At 49.4% G+C, this 21891-nt stretch overlaps 1 protein-coding gene across 2 annotated transcripts in view; it reads right to left on the bottom strand.

Annotated features, from left to right (window-relative positions):
* Window positions 1-21891, bottom strand: part of drp2 (dystrophin related protein 2) — a 92076-nt gene that overhangs the window by 9448 nt on the left and 60737 nt on the right. For both annotated transcript variants that reach the window (XM_047038081.1, XM_047037999.1), the window contains 15 exons: window positions 20158-20278; window positions 19529-19640; window positions 18767-18923; window positions 16839-16985; window positions 14615-14693; window positions 13772-13832; window positions 12614-12675; window positions 11699-11773; window positions 10021-10222; window positions 7757-7842; window positions 6020-6177; window positions 3775-3941; window positions 3479-3590; window positions 2125-2261; window positions 1929-1994 (listed from right to left, as the gene is read on the bottom strand). In XM_047038081.1, coding sequence (XP_046894037.1) covers window positions 1929-1994; window positions 2125-2261; window positions 3479-3590; window positions 3775-3941; window positions 6020-6177; window positions 7757-7842; window positions 10021-10222; window positions 11699-11773; window positions 12614-12675; window positions 13772-13832; window positions 14615-14693; window positions 16839-16985; window positions 18767-18923; window positions 19529-19640; window positions 20158-20278 — 1742 coding nt within the window. The remainder of the gene's footprint in view (window positions 1-1928; window positions 1995-2124; window positions 2262-3478; window positions 3591-3774; window positions 3942-6019; window positions 6178-7756; window positions 7843-10020; window positions 10223-11698; window positions 11774-12613; window positions 12676-13771; window positions 13833-14614; window positions 14694-16838; window positions 16986-18766; window positions 18924-19528; window positions 19641-20157; window positions 20279-21891) is intronic.

The following is a 21891-nucleotide window of genomic DNA, read 5'->3' as shown; positions in this document are numbered from 1 at the left end:
ATCCTGCTTTTGATATCAATTTGATTTCCCCATTAAGGTTCAAAGAGGACTGTGACAATGATGGAGGGAACAAATAAAGAGATGTGATTCTTTACTTAATGTGTTTTTTAAATGAGAGACTAAATTAACAGCCAGGACAACACTGCAGAGAAATAGTGAGAGAAGCGAGAGGAGAACCAGAGAGGGTAGAAAGAGGGGGAAAATAAATTAAGCAAAGAGAAATTACTGATCAAGAGTCATTTTGAAGAGTACAGATTGATCTCCATAGTCATTTTAATAACCTGTCCATACACATTTGGTATGCTCAAGTAAAAAAAAAAATCTTCAGTGACTACTAAAATGTTTCTTTGTTCATACCTTTATAAGCTCAAGAAATCTCTTTAGAAATGTTAAGATGTCGCACTGCAGCAAAAGGACAGATGGGCAAAGCAAAAAAAGTAACAAAATCCAAACCATACCACATAAAATATAACTTCCTCCATCATGGATTCCCGCCTCTCGTTGTGCAATCTGATAGGCCAATAAATCAGGCGTCGGACTTCGTAAACTCGTCTCACGTCTAAGACACCAGAATGTGGCCCCGCCCATTCCTTCATCTCTGGTTATCTGGTGTATGTAGCGATGGCTGCTGGCACATGCTGCGGGCATGTTATGCCAGTCCACAGTTTGGTGGATCTTCAGTTTGAGCCAAGTAGCTGTGCCAACCAAATTATTCTAATTGATGGCTGTCAAGCAAATGTGAAATGATTCTGGAACAGGGACAATGACGACTGTGAGCCAACACTCAGAATGGCTGCAAGTGAGAAATGGAAACGGTGACGAGACGATGTCATAAAAAACCTTTTGTAGAGATGGCAGACAATAAGGGAACAAGAGAGATAATAGGAGAGAGAGAGAAACAGAGAGAGGAATAAAAGATGATGTGTAGGAAGCTGGAAAAGGGAGGGAGGAAGAGAGACAGGAAAATAGGTCTGTCCTTTTGTTGGTGTGTCTCCTAAGTGTTAATGGGATGCGATGTGTGTTCATGTCTCAGGTATAACGCACACACACACAGCTCCACACATACAATACACACACACACACACTTTTCTCTTTCACTGTGGGAGATCTTTGCTGTGTTTTTTTGATTGTGCTGGGCAGCACTGGTCTGGATGAAGCACTGCAGGGTGTTAGCCTGTTGCCTGTTTATGCCCTGTCAGAGAGACAGTGATCTGCCCTGGCAGCTCCCAGGTGCACCACAGTGACCCCCCCCCCCCCCCCTCTGGGCATTCAGAGGTAGGTGAACCTTGACAAGACCATACCAAACACAGTACTGTGTCTGTGAGTGTGTGAGTATGTGTACTGTCTGTGTGTGTGTGTGTGTATGTGTGTGTGTGTGTGTGTGTGTGTAAACTAAGAGAGGGGAGACCTGCAGGGTCAACCAGACTTCCATTCAGGCCAAAGCTCAGTACCCACGATGCTGCCAGATCGATATTTCAATCACAGTGCAGTAAGGGAGCGGGCGTGCGTGTGTGTATGTGTGCCTGTGTGTGTGTGCCTGTGTGTGTGTGGGGGTGGTGGGGGGGTGGGGGTGTAACAGTAATGGAATAGTGGGGCAGAGAGCAACAAATAATTTGGTGGGTTAGAAAAGATTCAACTGACATGGCACGCCAGTGTTTTGTTCAGTACATGGTTGTTCGAACACCGTTAGAGGCTGTTTTGTTCCTTCTTCTAACAACAACTCACCAGGCAGTGACAGTTATACTACTCTGAATCAGTTACCAAAGCAGGTCAGGCCATAAAAAAATTATTATGTTGACACATTCTCTTGAAGGCAGAACATTAGTTAGTGTGTGTTGTGTTTGCATATGTCAGCATGTGTCTATGTTTGTAAGTGTGTGTATGCTTGTCTGCGACTGTGTTTTGGAAAAGAAAAGTGAAGCTTGTACCTGCTAGCGAAGTGCTCGATCCTGCTGTGTGTGTCTGCATGAGGCAGCTTGGGAGAGGAGCCGGGCCTGGTCACAATGAGCACACACACACAAACCACATGAAACCGATGGACCACTGTGTGTCAATGTGTGTGCGTGTCCATGTTTATGAGAGTGTGTGTGTGTGTGCGCGCCTGTGTATGTGTGTGTGACTCACGTCTCTGAGTTCTCTGCCTCCAGTACAGACTGAACAGGTAGGTAGCCTCTCTGAGGGTGTTTGCTGAAGTACTGCTTCGACCTGAACTTGTTCTTCAGCGTCTTGGCAAAGTCCCGCATCTTCTCTCCTGAGGTTGTCTAGGGCACATGATTTAGGATGAGGGTGAGGGGTAAGAGGGTTGGGGGAGCATGAGTAAGTGCGAGGGAGGCGAACAGATAAAGTTCACAACTTTTGAATCCCTCAAAGTTCCCCCAGACAGTAGTAAGCTCTGTGGTTTTGGATGAGGCCTCGTTCATCTGCCTGCCTCCAAGCCCACCCTGACCCCTCTCCGCCCCAGATGGCTCCTCCTCTCTCCCTCAGTCACACAGCAGAAAGGTAGGAGAGTCTGGGTGAAGTCAAAAACTCCAACAAGGAGCACTTAAAGCGTGGCAGTGAAATACTGCCCTGAGAAAAATCATTGTGCAGATGGCTTTCTGCCATGTTTCACAGCTCTGCATTGATTGAAGCTGAGGTCTGGAGCATCCTCTGTGTGCACTCTCTCAAATCATCTCAGCTTTGGAGGCACAGTGCTCCATTTGTGTACCAGCCAGAGCCTGATGGGACTTCAGGGAGTCCCATACTGTTCAGCCGTAGTGATGTACTCCATGTGCCCAAATTAGCTGGAAGGAAATGAGTCCAATTTAAGCTAAGTGTTTACATTTATGCATTGTTGCATAAAGGTTACAATTAGGGGAAATATCTGTGTTTATATTGAAGCTGCCACAGATAACCTTACAAAATAAATTTAAATATGACAAACAGCACCTCCAATCCTTGTCTGAACTTCTGCACGTTCTCCCAGTTTAAATTTGATTGACAGCGGTTTCAAAACATAAGCCAAAGGAGGAAAGTCTGTCTCGCCGAAGGCAATTGGCTGGAAAAAGATTGCTAGAATATAATTGGCTGGAAAGTAGCGGGCTACTCCAAAAAATTAGAAATGGACATTTCACTGGCAGTGAGCTGTATATGTTGCTAAACAACTCTCAGAGGGCCTCATTAGCTTACACAGCATGTTTCAATGGGACAAAATCTTTCTCTTTTTTGGGAAATAATCTTACCTATTGTTACTTTAAATTGACATTGTTCTATAACCTAAATTTCCTCGAAATTATTATTCATCTGGGTTTTAGGTTTAGCAACTATCCAACCAATTTTGCTGTTGAAAATTCAGGGTGCATTTGTACATTGGGTGCGTACTTTCTAAATGCATCTTAATGCTAATACATTAAATGCAGAAGGGAACATCAAGGCGTTGAGGGGTCATTGTGAACTCTTTGTCACCACAGGCTGAAACTGACAGCCATCAGGGACTTACTGGGGTGTAATACTCCATGATGGGGTAGTGCAGTTTCTTGCCCTTGGTGGTGCGGCCTGTTAGGAAGCACGTCTGACAGATGTCCACGTTGAACTGTTTGAGGCTGCGGTACCTGTCAGAAAAGGAACAGATAATGACCAGGAAGCAGCTGCCATGATAACAGGAATAAATCACACTGGATTAATGCAGACAAGAAAGTGTCTCCCTGAACTGTATGTGTGTTTACGTTTACACATGTGTGTGTGTGTGTGCTCTCTAACCCTATCCACGGCCCCTTCCCTGGGCAGCAGACCCACCTGAAGCCCTTGATGGGGCACTGCTTGCAGACGTAGCACTTGGCCTGGTGCTTGGCGGCCTCCGCCAGGGCCACGCGCTGCAGCACGGGCAGCCACACCACGGACTGGGGCTCCAGACTCATCCACTCCAGGAAGTGGGCCACCTCAATGGCTGGCTTCCCCGGGGCCTGGGACGGGAGCAACATGCAGCGACAGCTTGAGTAATTACCCAGGCCTAAACACAGCCCGGGAGGAGTGGGATGGAGATACACCGGGAGAGAGACACAGCAAGCGCCTGTTCAAGGTTTGCCGCTCCCATGTGTCATTAAGCTTTCTCACTCTCCTGTCCCCACCTGATTTTCTTTGAAAATTGAATTTCAAAGAGATGGGGATGAGAGAGAGAACAGGGGGGAGGAGAGGAGGAGGAGGAGGCGGGATGTGAGATGAGGCGAGGGTTAAGGAGGTAAGCATGGCTGACTGGTGTATTTCTGTCACACTCACATCAAAAGAAGCATGTACACTTTCAACCAAAACAGACAAAACACGAATCAATATCCCCCACTAGTATTTGGACTTTGGCTAACAACCTGTTGAGTGATTCAGAAATAAGGGAGAGAGAAAAAACAGGAAGTCAGCCTCATAGAGCAAAGACTCGCCATGCACGGAATATCTGTAATGTGCTAAATTCTCATTAAGTGCGCATCAGAGATGCATTAAAAGGTTGATTTCCCGGAGGTATCCTCCCTAGCTTAGGAAAAGCAGCATAATTAACGTGAGTGCTTGTGTGTGTGTGCTTGTGTGCGAGTGCTTGTGTGTGTGTGTTTGAGAGGTCTGCTGAAGTGTGGGATCCCCAGAGAGGGCAGTGCTCCACAGCTGAGGAGTCTTCACACTGTGTGGAAGACCAAATGTCAATGGAGCATTACTGAATATGATGGACAAAATATGACTTTACTGAGCAAACTCTGTCGTTGAGCACACAATGAACACACTAGACACACTTTACTGCTCTCTGTTGACTATATTAATCCGCACACTGCAACAAACCTTTTGGTTCTGTTATACTAAGCTAAATCATTTGTGGGAACCAAGAAAATATCGCACAAGGTACAATAAAATCTTTGTTTACTTTCCTTGTGGAGATTTCTGGACCCCACAAGGGTATGGACACGACGCCACACACACCAGTTAGGTATGTTTCCAGATAGGTGGAGGGCCTAATTACTGTAAGTCAACAGGAGCCAACAACGCTCCCTCCTGGTCGAGGGTCTCCCATCAGCCCCCACGCCATCAGAGAGCTCCGTCTGACGCCCACCACGGTGGCGCCAGTCGCTTCCTCACTTTGACTGTATTGCCACGCCAAGTGATAAATTGGCAATTGGGGCGCGCACTGATTGGCGCTATACAGATATTTCATCTGCGCGTAAAAAGCCTTGACATGGAGCAAATGGTGAAATGAATGGATTTTAATCATCCGTAGCTGATATCAGGAGCATGGACTAGAATAGAGTGGGATTTAATTAAGTATTGGATGTAACAGCAGGATTTAAAGGGTTTAAAAAGGGCATCTTTCAAAAGCCCTGTACCCTGCTTCTAGGAAGACTATAATTAGTTTGTCCCCTCAGCTAAATGCCACCAGGATGGTTCCCAACCACCTGAAGCCCCCTGTGGAACACAGGACCCAGCTCTACATGTGAATGAAAGCCACATCAGTAGTTGGAGCATGTCTCTTCATTTCCCACAAATTGCAAGGATGACGACCTGCAAGTCAGTCTTTGACCCAGCCTAATCACATCAATATTAAAACTCCACCATGCATCTTTCAAAGGGCATGTCAGCCATATTTTCAGTGTGATACTCTGATTGTATCCTGCACAAACTCATTACAGCCATGTTCACATCCTGAGCGTTTCGCAGTGATACATTATGTATGCAATGGAATGTCAGAATGCTGAACCTACCTCATGTGCTACATGCTCACAAGCTGAGATGGAGCCGTGCGCATGCAAGTGTGTGTGGTATATGCGCATGCACGTGTGTGTGGTATATGCGCATGCACGTGTGTGTGGTATATGCGCATGCATGCATGTGTGTGTGGTATGTGCACACGCGTGTCTGGGCGCAAGGTTTGCGTCCCTGTTTTTGCCATTTTGTGTGCGAGCGCGAGTGTTCGCGGTGTGTTGTTCACGTGCATGCGTGCATGCGTGTGTCCGTATACTGTGTGTGTATGTATGTGTGCATGTGTTAGCGTGTGTGTGCGTGTTCTCACCATGCGGAAGCAGCTCCGGACGCTGGGCTCCACGTTGCTGCCTCCGAAAGCGGCCACCTCCCCCAGCTGCCGGGGGATCTGGATGGCCTCGTGGAGCAGCAGGCTGAGGTGACGCTGGTCCGTCAGGCCGCTAGGACCCGCCACCTGCCTGAACAGGTCTGACAACAACACAGCTCACATGTGGGGGGGGTCTTCTAGGTACGTGTTGTCTGGCGTGTGTGTGTGTTTCACGCACATGTCCATGAAAGACGAAAGCCACAGTGCTGAGTATGTATGTATGGGATTGTGCATCGTCTTTTACAGGGGAGAGAAAGTGACTTGAGGGGAGTCGGTCACATGTGGGTGGGTGGATTCTCATGGTGGGCAGAGGTCTGCAGGGAGAGAGTGGAGAAACAGAGAAGAAGAGAGAAAGACAGAGAGAGGGAGAGAAAGAGAGAAGAAGAGAGAAAGACAGAGAGAGGGAGAGAAAGAGAGAAGAAGAGAGAAAGAGAGAGAGAGGGAGAGAAAGAGAGAGCGGGAGAGATGAGAAAGATAAACAGAGGGAGACAAAAAGGGAGAGAGACAAAGAGACGGGGTGAAGGAGAGAAAGGAAGAGTGAGACAGAGGGAGAGAGAAAAAAAGAGAGAGGGGGGGGGGAGGTGGAGCCGATGTCACTGCAGACTCAAGCGGCCGCATGAGCCCAGCTGTGGCGAGGTCAGCCGCCACCGCAATGATGAAGCATGACAGCCATGAGACGGGGCTTCATAAAGGCTGATCAAATAGCTGCAGGACCCCTGCCTGCCCCAGCCCCTGCAGGCCGGGCCAGAGGGACCTGAGGGCACAGGGCCCCTCTGGCATCTTTAAGTGACTCCAAATGTGCCTCCTTGTTCCGCTCTCAGAGGGTCAGTCCCTTGAGCTGAGGAGCTGAAGTGTGAGATCAATCACCTGGACAAACTGGCGTGGCCATAGGGCCCATCCTGTACCTCTCTACCCACGGGCACCACAGAAGATGGCCTATTCACCTTCGAAAACACACAAAATCTGCTGCCATTCAGTTTTTACGAGCTGTCACAGATGGCAATGGAACGACCATGGGCATGGCTTTGACGCCACGCTGCCAACAAAGTCTGAATGTGGGCAGTGCTGACTCTCTCTCTCTCTTCCTCTTCCTCTTCCTCTGTCTCTCACTCTCTCTCTCTCCATCTGTCGTTCTCTCTCTCTCTCTCTCTCTTTCTCTCTCTCTCTCTCTCTTTCTCTCTCTCTCTCTCTCTCTCTCTCTCTCTCTCTCTCTCTCTCTCTCTCTCTCTCTCTCACTCTCTCTCTCTCTCTCTCTCTCTCTCTCTCTCTCTCTCTCTCTCTCTTTCTCCCCTCCATCTGTCTCTATCTCTCTCTTTCACTTCCCCCCTCTCTCATTCTCCCTCTACCTTTCTCCTTTTCTCTCCATCTCTATCTCTCCAACATATTTACAAGAGTGGGGTCGTAAACGGCAGTTACAAAGACACTAAAAGCGCTGTATCCTGGAGCTGGGGGCCAGTGAAATATTACAACATAACGTTCAGTGAAAATCGAAATGGGAAGGCAGAGGAGAGTGAGTGCTGTGTGTGTGTGTGTGCGGCAGAGAGCCTTCTTTATGCTGACCCAAACAGAGTGGTCAGAACCATCCATTGGACTGGGATAAGTGGATGTCTAATGTCTGATTTCTGTGTGGCTTGTGGCTGAGATGCGGCGCTATGTAAAGAAGCGTTCAGAGGAGCTTACATTTGTACTTCTCCTGGACGTCTGCGCTGCACAAGCTCACCAGGCCGGTCTTGAACGACAGAACTCGTATCTTCCCATTGCGACCGCTGTGAGGAGAGGAGAACAAGTAACCCAAAGGTTACTGAAGAGTCACGTTCGTGGAAGTTTAATAAACACATGCACGCACACACGCATACATACACACACACGTGACATTAGCTGCCCTTCCCAGGGTCACTGAGAAAGTATGTCTGCTCATGCTAGTGAATATAGGGACACAATGTGATGTCTGGCCAATGGCAATGCCACTGAGTGGGAGAAGCTTCCTGTCCCCGGTCTAAATGGGTCACATATCTGTGTGACTGGGTGCCAGAGGGACACACACTGGAGTCTAGGGAAGGACAGGAAGGACACTCTGTTTACTAGGAAATCAGCCGTTTCTCTCTCTCTCTCTCTCTCTCTCTCTCTCTCTCTCTCTCTCTCTCTCTCTCTCTCACCGTCTCTCTACCTCTCTCTTTTCTCTCTGTCTGTCTCACCATGCCTCTGTCTGTCTGTCTCAACCCCACCCGTGAGGACAGCAGAGTGAGAACATCAGACAGAGCAGGAGATGAGTGGGAGATGAGAAGAGATAGTGTGAGCACACTCCAGTCGGGAGAGAACATTAGTCTGGGGAAGGAGGCTGGGGGAGGAGATGTTCTGAGAGAGGAGGGTTTACTGTTTACCACCAGAACACCAACTCAGGTGGGAACAGTGGAGACGGTGAGGAGTCGGGGTGAGAAGATTAGAGCCCGTCAACAACATGACTTCCATTCTGTGCCATTAGAGAGCAGTTAGTCAGCGACCTGGGGGAGGTGGAGAGAGTGTGCTGTCAGCATCTCTCACACTCTCTGGGCTGTGTGTCGTGTGTCATCTCCAATATGCACCCCCCACCCCCCCGCCCCCCCTCACGGGCCGCGTCCCCCACACCCCCTGCTGGAGTGTGACACGCCTCGAGAGCAGACGAGGATGAGGGAGCACACCAGTTCACAGACACACACGCATCAACATCGCCACTCTGAAGTACACACACACACACAGACACACAGACATATACCGCGCATGCCTCCATAAAGGCACACACACACACAAACAACTAAACACTTCTGACTAAAATGCACTTAAACTCTTCAAAAACCACGCAGCAGAGTGAGAGACATAGAACATGCAGCCTACCATCACAACAAGCTAAAGCCTCACTAACACTCAACAGTGTGTCACGGGAGTCCATGATTACAGCTCTCACACAGGCTCAGCTCATCCCCTGGTCGTTCATTGAAAAAGAAAAAAGCAATTACTGAAATTTATGTGGAAGGTAAAAATGCTGATTGCCTCTCATTAGCAAGCAGGTAGTTAAGAACCAGGAAACAAATGTACACTGCTGAAGAGGGAGAGAGAGAGAGAGAGAGAGAGAGAGAGAGAGAGAGAGAGAGAGAGAGAGAGAGAGAGAGAGAGAGAGAGAGAGAGAGAGAGAGAGAGAGAGAGAGAGAGAGAGAGAGAGAGAGAGAGAGAGAAAGAGAGAGAGAAACCCATTGCATGACCATCCCCCCTCCCCGTCCCCCCTTTTTGGTTGCTGGGAATAGAGCTACCCATTCTCCATAAAAGGCTTAGCAGGGGAAGATGAACGAAGCACAGAAGCCTTTCTACTGGCTGTGGTGTTGATTGGACCCGTGCCAGTCTGGTTCCAGCCATCTTACACAGCCAGACATAGATCTATGAGACCCCCTGCTGACAGGGCTCTCCACCAATCAGAACACTCACCAAGAGAGGAACACCATGAAGCCCCTACTCCTTCATCATGGAGGCTTTAGAGCCCCCTGTGTGTGTGTGTGTGTGTGTGTGTGTGTGTGTGGTTCAGGCAATGTGTGAGGTCTTACTCGTAATGTCATGAGCTTATCCTGAGCATTACAACACTTACTGACACACATGAAGCTTGGAATCGGTCAAGTCAACATCCCACTACAGTTCTATGTCCAACAGCTGACTCCTGTAATGAGCGGCTCAGCTCTGGTTTAGACAAGATGACAATAGGAGCCCTGCTCCCAGTACTCAGTGTCATTATGGACTAACGTGACAACACAGTGGACACAACACACTTCTGTAGCTACCGGGGTCCCAGGTAAAGCAAAGCCATTTGTCTTCAATGAACACTCGTTTTGTGTAAGTGGATATCACACCTTCATCATTGAAGAGGCCACCCCCCACCCCCCCCCCCCCCCCCCCCCCCCCCGCCCCCGGTAGGCCCCTACCTGTCGTAGACGTTGAGCAGCCAGTTGAGACACATGTCCACACAGAGGGGGATGTTGACCAGCATGGCTCTCTCCTCCTCCAGCCTCTCGTAGAGGCCGGTCAGCCCGTGGATCACCTCCACCACGTCCATCACATGCTCCGCCTGCTGCAGGTCCTGCTCCCGGAACACATCCACCAGGCTGCCCAGCGTCAGCAGGTCCACTGCACACACACACACACACACACACACGTGCACGCACACACGCTCGCACACACACACACACACAGACGCACACATGTGCATACACACAAGCATACATGCACACATTCAGATGCACACACACACACAAGCCGGAAGCACACCCAGCAAATGATCATCCTCATGTCCTCATCCATCCCAAACAGCCCAGCTCAAAGACACCAGAGAGGAAGGGGAGTGCTCGTTCACCTTCCCTTCCACTTAAGTCCTATGCCAGATGTTGCCAGAACGTCAACACAAATTTGATTCTGTCGCTCTCTAAACTCATTTGAAGGCCAGCCCAAGAACGGGAGGTAAAAGGGTGTCCTCTAATGTCAGCTGTAATTGGATAGAGCGATAATGAGGAAGCAGAGAGAGGGGAGATAACTGGAGAGCTCTCCAGGCTGGAAGAGAGACACACTAAAAGGCATTTTAGATGCGCTTTTATAGAGCCTTCCTCAATCATCCACACAGGCAAAGTGGACAGAGGGAGAGAGAGAGAGGGAGGGAAAGAGGGAGAGAGAGGGAAAAAGAGAGAGAGAGAGAAACAGAAAGAGAAATCAAACTGTAGTTACTATGGCAGCCTGGCAATTAATTCTACTAACGACACGGACTAGCCGACCGGCAGAGAAAAAGGGCTGCAGAAAGAAAGCTGCATGGGGGTGAGAAGAGAAAGACTGAGAGAGGTACAGAACCCACTCTGGGTTTTTGCAGGCCATTGCCACTGTCAGGGGGTGGTGATGGAGGTGGAGAGAGGAGTGTGCCAGGCAGGGGAGGGGGGGGGGGGGGGGGGGGGGTAGCGTGAAGAAAGAGGGAGACCATGAAAGAGGATGAGAGTGGCCGCCTGTGGCGAGGTATGGCCGCTCCGAGGCATGGGGCGACTCTGGGACGGGTCGGCCGGGCGCAGCAGGGGGAAGGCAAGAGGGAGGGAGAGAGGGAGGTGGGACGGGGGGGCGGGGAGGGAGGTGGGGAGGAATGTGAGGAGGGAGGTGAAGAGGGGGGGAGGGAGGTGGGGAGAGAGGTGGGGAGAAAGGGAGGGTGAAAAGGAGAGCAGGAAGGCGGAGGGTGAGTGTGGACCAGGGAAGATAAACCTGCCAGCAGGACCCAGGAGTCCACACATTTATGCCTCATCGTGTGGTGCACCCGCTAATTACCCTCCCTTAAGCCACTCAATAAGGCTTGTTAATAGGTTTAATTAGGCAGCATGACAATGATGCAGCCCCTGCAGTAAATGTGAGTGGAAGACAAGGTATGAGGAGCTGAAGGTGGACCACTAGGCTAGAGTCTGATTTAATGACCTTAGCTGGTCTGTGGACACACTCCCAGAGTAATGGAGAGGAGAAGCGAGGTGAGGCGAGGAGAAAAGGAGGAGAGCAGAGGAGGGAAGAGGTTAGGAAAAGAAAGGAGATGACAAAAGAGGAGGGCAGAGGAAAGGTTAAGAGAGAGGAGAGGATACGTACGTCTCAAGGCCTTCTGAACCCGCCGTAGCTTCATAGCTGTCCTGTACGCAGAGAACTTAATGTTGTTTAGATCCGCTGAAGGACACAGAATAAAAAGAGGGAGAGATTACCGTAAAGGAAAGAAAGGCAGCAGGAAAGAGAGATACAGTGAGTGGATGTCAAAGCCTGTCAAATATGGAGACTCAGAGATAAGCACAAACACCTAACCCATCTCCCCCTCAGACAGCCAAGGAAACACACTACTTCCTCTCTCCATCCCCTCCTCTCTCGACCTCCTCTGCCCTCCTTCCCCTCCTCCTCTCACTTGCTCTTCTCCCTCCATCTCTTACTCTTTCCATCCCCTCCTCTTCCTCCACTTGCTCCTCCCTCCATATTCTCCTCCCTCCATCTCCTCCCTCCATCTCCTCCTCCCTCCATCTCCTGCCTCCATCTCCTCCCTCCATCTCCTCCTCCCTCCATCTCCTCCTCCCTCCATCTCCTCCTTCCATCTCCTCCTCCCTCCATCTCCCCGGTGGCTTCCCCACCCTCCGAGGGTGCCATTAGCAGGGGCGTGTCATGTTGTGCTCTGATAAAATCTCAGGCCTGCTGGCTGACAGCAGCTCTATGTGTTAGGGTGCCTGGGTGGATAACCCTTTCTGTCACATCCCATTAATACAAACACTCCCCATGTAGATTCATCCCAATTAATTAAAGGCAGGGAAAAGCAATCAGCCGGCAGCAGCAGCGAGTGCGTGAGTCAGTGAGTGAGCCCGGCAGGTTAATAAGGGCGTTGTTCTCGTTCTTCTGGGTGCCCCTAATGAGGGTGCGGTGCTGACAGGCAGGCGGGGACATCCCAGCGCTGCCCCCTGCTGGGTTGGAGGCTTGAGGCCTGTGCAGGGCTCCAGAGGAGGCTGCTGGGTCATGCTGCCCTCTTACCCAGTGCCTGGTAGAGCTCCGTCATCTTTGGGTGGTCCCAGCACGTCGTCTGAGCCTGGTGGCTGGGGGAGGGGGTGGAGCATTAGAGAGCAGTGGAGATGGAGGAGGAGGAGAGGGGAGGAGAAGGGGAGGAGAGGGGAGGAAAGGCAAACAGAATGTCAAATGAGTGCAGAAGAGCAGAGGTTTAGCAGAGAGAGATAGAGAGAGAGAGAGACAGAGAGAGAGAGAGAGAGAGACAGAGAGAGAGAGAGAGAGAGTTGTTACAGAACAGAAGGCCGTAAGAGATATAAACCCTTTAAAGTGCAGACAGAAAGGACATGTTCTCCGTGACATGCCAGTGTTCCTGCGCTCCCGAACTAAGGCTGTTTTCAACTCTCAGCTTCCCGGCCGTGCCACGACATGAGCACGTCATTAAACTTACACAGCACTCCTACACACCCGACTACCAGCACCACACTGAGAGGTACACCGTGAAAAATAGATAGACAATAAATAAATGATGAGCCCAAATAAATAAATGAGCGAGGGCTTTCGAGCCCAGCGTTTGCCAGGACCCCAGGGACAATTTTAGATCTCGTTACCTGAGGAGCTGAGAGTTTTCCTTGATTGGTGCCCGACAGAATGCCTGTCCCAAATTGTGTCCCCCCCCCCCCACACACACACCCACACACACCCACCATGGCACAGTTACACAGGCCAAACAGACAGTGACAGGCCACAAGAGGACTAACAGCTGTAATTAGAAAAATATATTTTGTCAGTTTACCAAGGTATACCTAGAAATACATACAGACACACCCACACACACACACACACACACACACACACACACACACACACACACACACACACACACACACACACTTGATGAATAAGCAGTGTTCAGTTAAAGAGGGCTGTGTATTGATGAGGTAAACAAATCCGAACGCCCAGGAGAGAGGCCTAAGCTCGATAACTCCATGAATAGATACAGATGTGCAATTTCTGGTAACCCAATACTTGTGTCTCTAGCTATCTGAATGTCTGTTTTCAATCATAGCTTTTTCCCACAGACTCTTACACACACACACACACACACACACACACACACACACACACACACACACACACACACACACACACACACACACACACACACCAGGACCCAGGTGGACTTACTTGATGTAGTAGGGCACTTTGTTTGGGGAGATAGCTCGCTCCCAGGGAATCTGCACTGAACCTGTGAGAGATGGAAAATCAATGGAATAGGCACATCAAGCATGAAAATTCATTTTGCGTGTCACTACTGACAATGTTCATGCCTGCCCAGACAAGCCACTGTCCATTCAGGCTACCCCAACCCAGGGTCTGTACACAATAATAGGTTCACTAGGGATGATAAAGTGAGCTTTTGTGTGAGCTCCAGAGAGGATTAGGTTGCTGGTGAGGTCTAATAGAATAAGGGAGGTGCAGGAGTCTGGACCCAGTGGTGAACGGAGCGTTTTAGCCCCCTCTAATCTCAGCTCCAGGAGTCTGAAACGGCAAGAGGAGAGACTGGGAAGAGGAATGCGTAACATACCCAAGAGCACAGACACATAAGCACACAAACACACATGTGCAACACATACACACGAGTATACACACACTCATGCACACACGCTTACAAGCACCACCCCCCCACCCACCCACACACACACACAAAAAACACACACACACTCCTAGGCAAGTGGGCCCCTTCCCCCTCTATTGTTGGAGCTGCAGTGACTCTGCATTAAGCATGAGGCAGTAAGCCTCCGCCTACACCCTAAAACCCAGATGCTGCAGTCACACATCCTCACGCTGTTACTCACACTGTGTCACCACAGGTCCCTCAAATCTCCCTGCACCCAACCTCATTTCCAGCCTCCCGCTCCCCGCCCACCCCCCAGCACCACAGCAGCCTCTCCACAGCCCGGCACCAGCGAGGCACCAGCGTGATGCAGCGCAATCCGGCAACTTCTAAACCAGGAAGAGGCCTCTTACTGGAGAGGAAGTGCTGGGACCCGGGGCCAAAGTCTCGGTGAGCATCTTGCAGCTGCTTCAGACGCTCTTCTATAGAACCCTGCAGAGACACACACACACACACGCAAGCACACGCACATGGATACACACAGACACACACAAATTGTATCAAAGGGAAATATGCCACTCACTTTCTCTGATATCCCCTTCCCTCCCCCTAAACACACACACCCACACTCACACACTTCTCATCTTTCTCCTTCGTTTGGCAATTAGTTAGAAGTACAATAAGGGGAATGTGCATTTCCATCCCCTGCTACCGACTTTTACTGTCTTTGAACAGTGGCAGATAGGAAAAGAAATGACGCAGAAATGACAAATATTCACAGCTTTGTTGAAATGAGGACAATGGTCTCATGCTGAGGCAAGTATGTCGGTATGGAGGTATGTGTGTGTGTGTGTGTGCGCGCAAGGGAGGGAGACGGGCACACGTGTCAATAAGAGCAAAGGGATTTGAGTTGAGGAGGAGAAGTTTGCCATTGTCTTAGGAGGCAGCTGTGCTGCACTCCGTCCACTGGGACGGCTCCAGAGGGGATTTGGGCGACTAATCCAGGTTTATTTACAAGGTATTGGATTCAGCGTGTAAATCATTGTCAGTAGATCGTCGAAACACCTCCACAAACAATAGGAGGTAAATCTACTCACGTAGAAAGGGTAAAAGAGAGAAAGTGAAAGAAGAGAGCGAAATAAATACTGAGAGAGAGAGAGAGACAGAGAGAGAGAAAGAGAGAGAGAGGGGAGAGCTGTTATCTCAAGGCATTTCAAGGACAAGTAAGCCCAATGAGCTGTGAATGTGAGGTTAGCGTTATGGAGAGGAAAAACATTACTGTTCCTCAATGTATACATGGGCTGTGTGCACTCAGCCACACAAATCTAGCAGTATTCTCTGGAGTGCTACATGGATAGGTTAAAATCATTTGGAGCCATTTCAGTCCATCTTGGAAATGTTACTGTCAGCTTTGTTGTGTAGTAAAACATGTCTCTTGTAGGATTCCTGAGCGCAGGCTCTCTAACTTGCAGCTGGTTGCTGAATTATGCAAAACAAAAAATATTAGAGAATCAGCCTCGAAAAAGTACTTTATCAACGTCAGTGGAGACAGCATCACCGGAACACAGGATGTTATTTAAATGAAGGGGGTTTTGCATTTAGCATATTCTTCAACTGTAGAAAAAAAAAACGGAAATAGGATGAGAAGAGGAAAAGGGAGAAGGAGAGACATACAGACAGAGCAAGACAGAAATGAAGCAGAGAGAGAACGTGTGTATGTGAGAGAGAAAGACAGAGAGAGAGAGTTCAATATCTTTCTATGTTTTTGATTGGGCACTGTCAAATACTGTAAGATTGAGCAGGGTTGTCAATGGGGCTCATTGAATTAACTTGTATTTCATTTAGAGGAAGACGACGAGGAGTGATGTGGAAAGGAGAGAGGGAAAGTGAAGGAGAGAGAGGAATTGAGAGACAGTGAGAGAGAGGAATTGAGAAACAGTAAGAGAGAGAGAAAGATAGCGCATTCAAGAGAGAGAGAGAGGGGGGAAGAGAGACTGCAAAAAGGCAATGCTTTTCACAGCCATGTCTGTCCTTCTTGCTGACTCTGGCCTGCTCAACACTTCAGCTCTGAACAATCCAATATGTTTCACTCAGGAGACAAAAGGCACGCTTTGTTGCAGTCAGCCTGAAATGATGCACTCACAGCAGAGGCTGGAGCAAAGCCCTGATGTACAGCCCAGCTGTACTCTCCCAGCCCCTAACACGTCTCCATAGATCTCTGTCTCTGCCACCCTCTCTCATACACTGAACTGGCATCGTCCATCGACACAAGAGATTTGAGAGGAGAGGCTGATGGGAAATCCGGAGAACACTTGAATGGAAGGTGGGGAGGGAGAAGTGTGGTCGGCTGAGGTGAGGCTACGGGGAGAGTGAGGCTAGTTACAGCAAAGATGAGGGGACATTGTGAAAAAGTTGAGAGGGGAACTGAGACGAGGCGGGCAAGGAGACATTGGTTGATATTGTGGATAGGTTGAAGGGAGCATGTTGATGGGAGGTCATTATGAGGTTGTTTTAAGGTTGGGGGGGAGGTTGTTGTGAGGTTGAAAGGAGACTGTTGTTGTGAGGTTGCTGGGAGGATGTTGGGAATCTATAATGAGGTTGTCAGGAAGCTGTTCATAGGTTGGAGGAATGCAGCACCTGCAGCAGCTTCCATCTGCTGTTGAGGTGCTCCAGGGCCCGTGCGTTGTCCATGGACAGGTGGACGTCTGAGATGGCCAGCTGGTGGGCCAGGTCGTTGATGTGCTTCATGCCCTCCTTCACCTGGGTCAACTCATCCTTAAAAAGCTGGAGGGAGGGAGGGAGGGGGAGAGAGAGAGAGAGAGAGAGAGAGAGAGAGAGAGAGAGAGAGAGAGAGAGAGAGAGACAGAGACAGAGAGAGGGAGATGAGAACAAATGAGAGAGAGAGCGGAGAGAGACAGAAAAGTGAAATTGGTTATAAGAGGAAAGAGCGGAGGATGACCTCAAAAAAGTTCTCCATATGCCCTCTCAAGACCAACTCTTGAGTATGTGATTTTATTAAGTTGTTTTACTGTAGGAGGGAGGGAGGGAACAATAAAGCAAACAATAGACCGTTTGAGAAATGCATTCACTGTACTGTCCCTCACTTAGATTCAAGCTTTTGCACATGTATGAACATAATGAAGATAGGTCAAAGTATAGGTTCTAGGCTATGCCCTGACAAAACCTTGGGACCCTTAGGTCTCAGCAGACACTACCCAGGAGGTAAGACCTTGCTACTAATGATCTGTGTATGTGTGTGTGTATGTGTGTGTGTAAGGGGGGTGTACTACATCTGTAGCACAGGAGCTCTTACTAAGAAAGATGTGCTGCCTCATGATAGAGACATGACGGTGTGTGTGTGTGTGTGTTTGTGTTTGTGTGTGTGTGTGTGTGTGTGCAGCACAGTGGCTGTTTTAGGAAAGATGTGCATCAGCCTCATTGCAAAACCATGAGGCAGTTAGCATGCGTGTGTGTATTCCACAGACAGGCTTGTCAGTTCTCCCCTGGAGCTCTCAGGGACCATGTGTTTGCGGAGACAAGAGTCCAAACATAGCCATGATCTGAGTCAAGAGCTTGCCCTAATGAAGAGCCTGGCTCAATTACAACCAGACACTCACCATCATGTCCAATGACAGTCCAGCACTCAGCAACGACCAAACAAATGAGTATGCTGGGATTCCACACATCCTCCAAGCAGCCAGGGGCTTGACACATCTCCCCTGTCAGCTACTGCTAAGGTCATGTTCTGGAAACTAACTGTCAGTCTGAGGGCCTTGCAGGAACAAGTGAAGAAATGTTACAGGCCCCCATAATTGACAGACAACATAGCTCCTGCGACTAATCCAGTTCGATTTCCTGTTGAGAATTGACACGTAGCTCAGACAACAGGTGTTGGACTGTGAAGGGTGGGCAGGAAGGCCCCTATAGAAAAGTGACTGTGCCTCATTGTCTGCCTTAACAATGCAACTTACATAATTCATGGCTTTTATACTGCACTAGACTATTGTTTTCAACTGGCCACAGTGTATTACCATGTAGGAGATGCCAGAAGCAATCATCTCAGGTGGGACAATTATGTACTCCACAGGTTTACAAATCATTTTGTTTAATGAATATTCATTTTTCATGTGTTCTGTAAGAAATTGCAGGTGTGTGTTTCATCGAAATAGAAAGGAGACAGAATGAGAGAGAGAGAGAGAGAGAGAGACAGAGAGTGTATTGCAAGGCCGTAACCATGGAGTCAACATTGGGGGGGACGAATTAACTTTTTCATGATAATTTTTGGACAGCGTGTGTTGTTGCCTGTCGCAGCGTAGCACATTATATTTTACATCAATATATTGGGGGGGGACATTTTGATCGGATTTAAATATTGGGGGGATGTGTCCCCCCCAATATGTATTATGATTACGGCCTTGGTGTATTGCAGTAATAGTTCACATCTGTGTATCAGTGTGTATGTGTGTGTGTGTGTGTGCTAGCCCTAACTCCACCTTAATGGCGTCGATGCGATGTTGCCCTGCAGTGAGTGAAACTGCTCTTTGTGTGTAAGCCCTTTACTGCACCTTGGTGGCATCGATGTGGTCCTGCAGTGAGTCGATGAAGAGATCTCCCACGGGCTCCCAGGCGTCCCGCACCCCCTCCGCCTGCTCCAGGGCCACCGCCAGCTCCTCCATAGCAGCCTGGGTCTGCAGCAGCCGTTCCAGAGTGTGCTCCATGTGCCTGGTGACACACCCGCACACGCACACACACCTTCCACGTACAGTCCACTGGCTGCCACAACACACCACTGTATCTCTCTTCACCACCCACAAACCTAAACCTGCTTTATTGTGTTTGTATACCCATGCCAATGGCAACAGCACTAACCTCTATGTCAGCCAACATCTTTCTATTTCAAAATGGGGGGATACTGTTGAACAAAGATATTTCTACTCTGTGGGATTACTTGTATTTGCAAAGGATAAATAAATCCAATCCAACATGGCCTTTTCATCAACCACATGGATAGTGAAAGGTATCTAACCCAGAGTTGGCTAAACAGCCTGGATAGATGGCTGTGGCCGCTGTGGTACCATGAGGCTGACCCTAAGTGTGTGTGACCTGTGACGATCCCTTAGTGGGTCTGACCTGTGACGATCCCTAAGTGTGGGTCTGACCTGTGACGATCCCTAAGTGTGTCTGACCTGTGACGGTCCCTTAGTGTGGGTCTGACCTGTGACAGTCCCTAAGTGGGTCTGACCTGTGACGATCCCTAAGTGTGGGTCTGACCTGTGACAGTCCCTAAGTGGGTCTGACCTGTGACGATCCCTAAGTGTGGGTCTGACCTGTGACGGTCCACGCAGCGAGCCGTCAGCTTCTCCCACAGGTCACTGGCCACGTTGGCCTGCTTCCACACGGAGCGACTCACGTTGAGGATGCGTCTCCGTGGAGACATTTCTGGTGGTTGGGAGGTGTGTGGGGGGAGGGGGGATAAGGGGGTGGACAAGGACAATCGATTCAAGTACATGTTAGCAGGTGGTTGAAACTGTGGGAGGAGGGAGGGAGATGGATAGATTAAGAGAGAGATTGAGAGTTTGCTAAGCCCCGTGTGTACATGCAGTCGTGGAGGTGAAAACAGCAGGGGGTGGATGAGTGGGTGGGGAAACAGTCTTGGCTGCTACATTATTGATTTGACCAGATGGTGTTGTACTGTATGCTGGTGAGTCGGGTTAATTGGTCCCGACCCAACTGCTCCCTCAAAGCACACAGTGACACAGGAAGACACATCAGTGCTAATAAGCCCTAATGGCGGATTCATCTGGTAGCACTGAGGAGCATCTCCATCTTTCTTTCACTTTCTCACTCTCATTCTCTCTCTCTCTGTTCAGCCCACACTTAGGTGGGCCAGGATGGGGTGAGGTGGGGCCAGAGAGGGTGCAGGATGCTTGATTGGTTGGCAGGGCGAGGTGCAGACCTTTCCCATCAGCCAGGGTCTCCTCAGGCTCCTGGAAGGGGTGCTGAGCCAGGAAGGCCTGGGCCGATTCCAGGACCGAGTAGATGAAGGGCCCTCGAGACTTGACATCCTCCATGAACGCCTGCAGGACAGGAGCCAAGAGATGAAAGCATGTGGCACATAATAGACACACAGTGACACACACACACACACGCAGTGACACACACACACACGCAGTGACACACACACACGCAGTGACACACACACACGCATGGACGCACGCACTGACACACACGTATGCACGCCCACGCACAAATGCAGTGGATGGAAATGAGCATGAAGAAATGACTCACTCGGAACATGGGAACAACACACACACATATGCAAACACGTACACACGCAACTTTGGAGACACAGGACAGGATGGCTGCGCTGCACTGTAAAAGCCTGTACCTGAATAGGAGGTCGTATGTCATGGACTATTGGTCACCTGGAAATGAGGTGGAAAGCCCAGCTCCAAAGGCTTCTGATTTCAGCACACACCGCTTATTTAAATGATAAAAACCTTGAGCTGAACACATGAATGTACTGCAGACTTAGAGATCCAACCAAAGCTTCCCCTGGGTCTTAAAGACTGTCAGTGTCAGTCCAAAGCACTAATCCCCATTCTTCACTAAACGTCCCGTAGGTAAAAACTATACTAATACGATATAGCGTGGAATTAAAGTCAAATCGTTTATTTAGAAAAAGCCAGAGGCCTCAATCCTCTTACTGCATGAAGAGATTACAATTTTGTTCAAAATTGTAGACATTACAGACTGGAATTACCAGCAGCAAGCGGCCCAGCGGTGGCTGTCGATCAGAGCCTATTAACCGGCAGGACTGCAGCCAGTCGCACCTGATAGCGCTCGTCTCCCCTCCGCCGCCACAGAGCTAAACAGGAAGCCCCACTGAACTGGTAAATCCACCCGCTGCTAAGCACACATGCAAACGTCTGCAACATCAGGAGCTGCAGGTTCCGATAAGATATCCCGGTGAGTCGACGCAGGAAAACAATTCTCTTCTCTCTCCCACTGCACTCGTTCTATGTATGCCTCTCTGTCTATGATTTGTTTTCCTTCTCTCCCTGCCTTCCTCTCACCCTCCTGGCATCTCCCTCCCTCCCTCCCCTCTCTCTCAACTCTCCTTCCACCCCCCGGTATGTCTTCCTTGCCCTACCAGTACAGATTCCCAAGGTGTGGCTGCTGGATTGCCCAAACCAACCACCACAGCGTTAAAACTTTAATTCCAGCTAAATTTCACAGTGAGGGGCTCCGTCTTTGGCTGGGAGAACATTAATAAAGTCCTCAGATCAGGCCCGGATCCATTATACATAAAAGAGAGCGAGTTGGAGCAAGGGAGGACTTTATATCCTCCACACATGTGCGTGGTCCTACATTTATTCCAGTGCCTCTGGGGAACCGAGTTACTGGGAGCTGTCTCTGAACACAGAGGACACATAAGCCATTCATCTCCTCTGTTCCGTGTTTGAAAAGATTCTGCAGTATACACACACACTCTCTCTCAGTTTTTTCTGTCACTCTGTCCCTGGCTCACTCACACACATACACACACACACACACAGGGACACTAACTGACACATTCTAAAAAGACAGCAGAATAAATCCACTTAAGATCAATAATTCAAATTTCTTAAAACGTCGTAATTCTCCACAGAAAACTCGGATGCAATTTTCCTCCCTGTTTTGTCTGAAA

This window comes from Hypomesus transpacificus, chromosome 1, assembly GCF_021917145.1.
Source record: "Hypomesus transpacificus isolate Combined female chromosome 1, fHypTra1, whole genome shotgun sequence".
NCBI classification, from domain to species: domain Eukaryota; kingdom Metazoa; phylum Chordata; class Actinopteri; order Osmeriformes; family Osmeridae; genus Hypomesus; species Hypomesus transpacificus.
The sequence above is the reverse complement of the archived record's forward strand: the minus strand, read 5'-3'. Positions and strand labels throughout refer to the sequence as shown.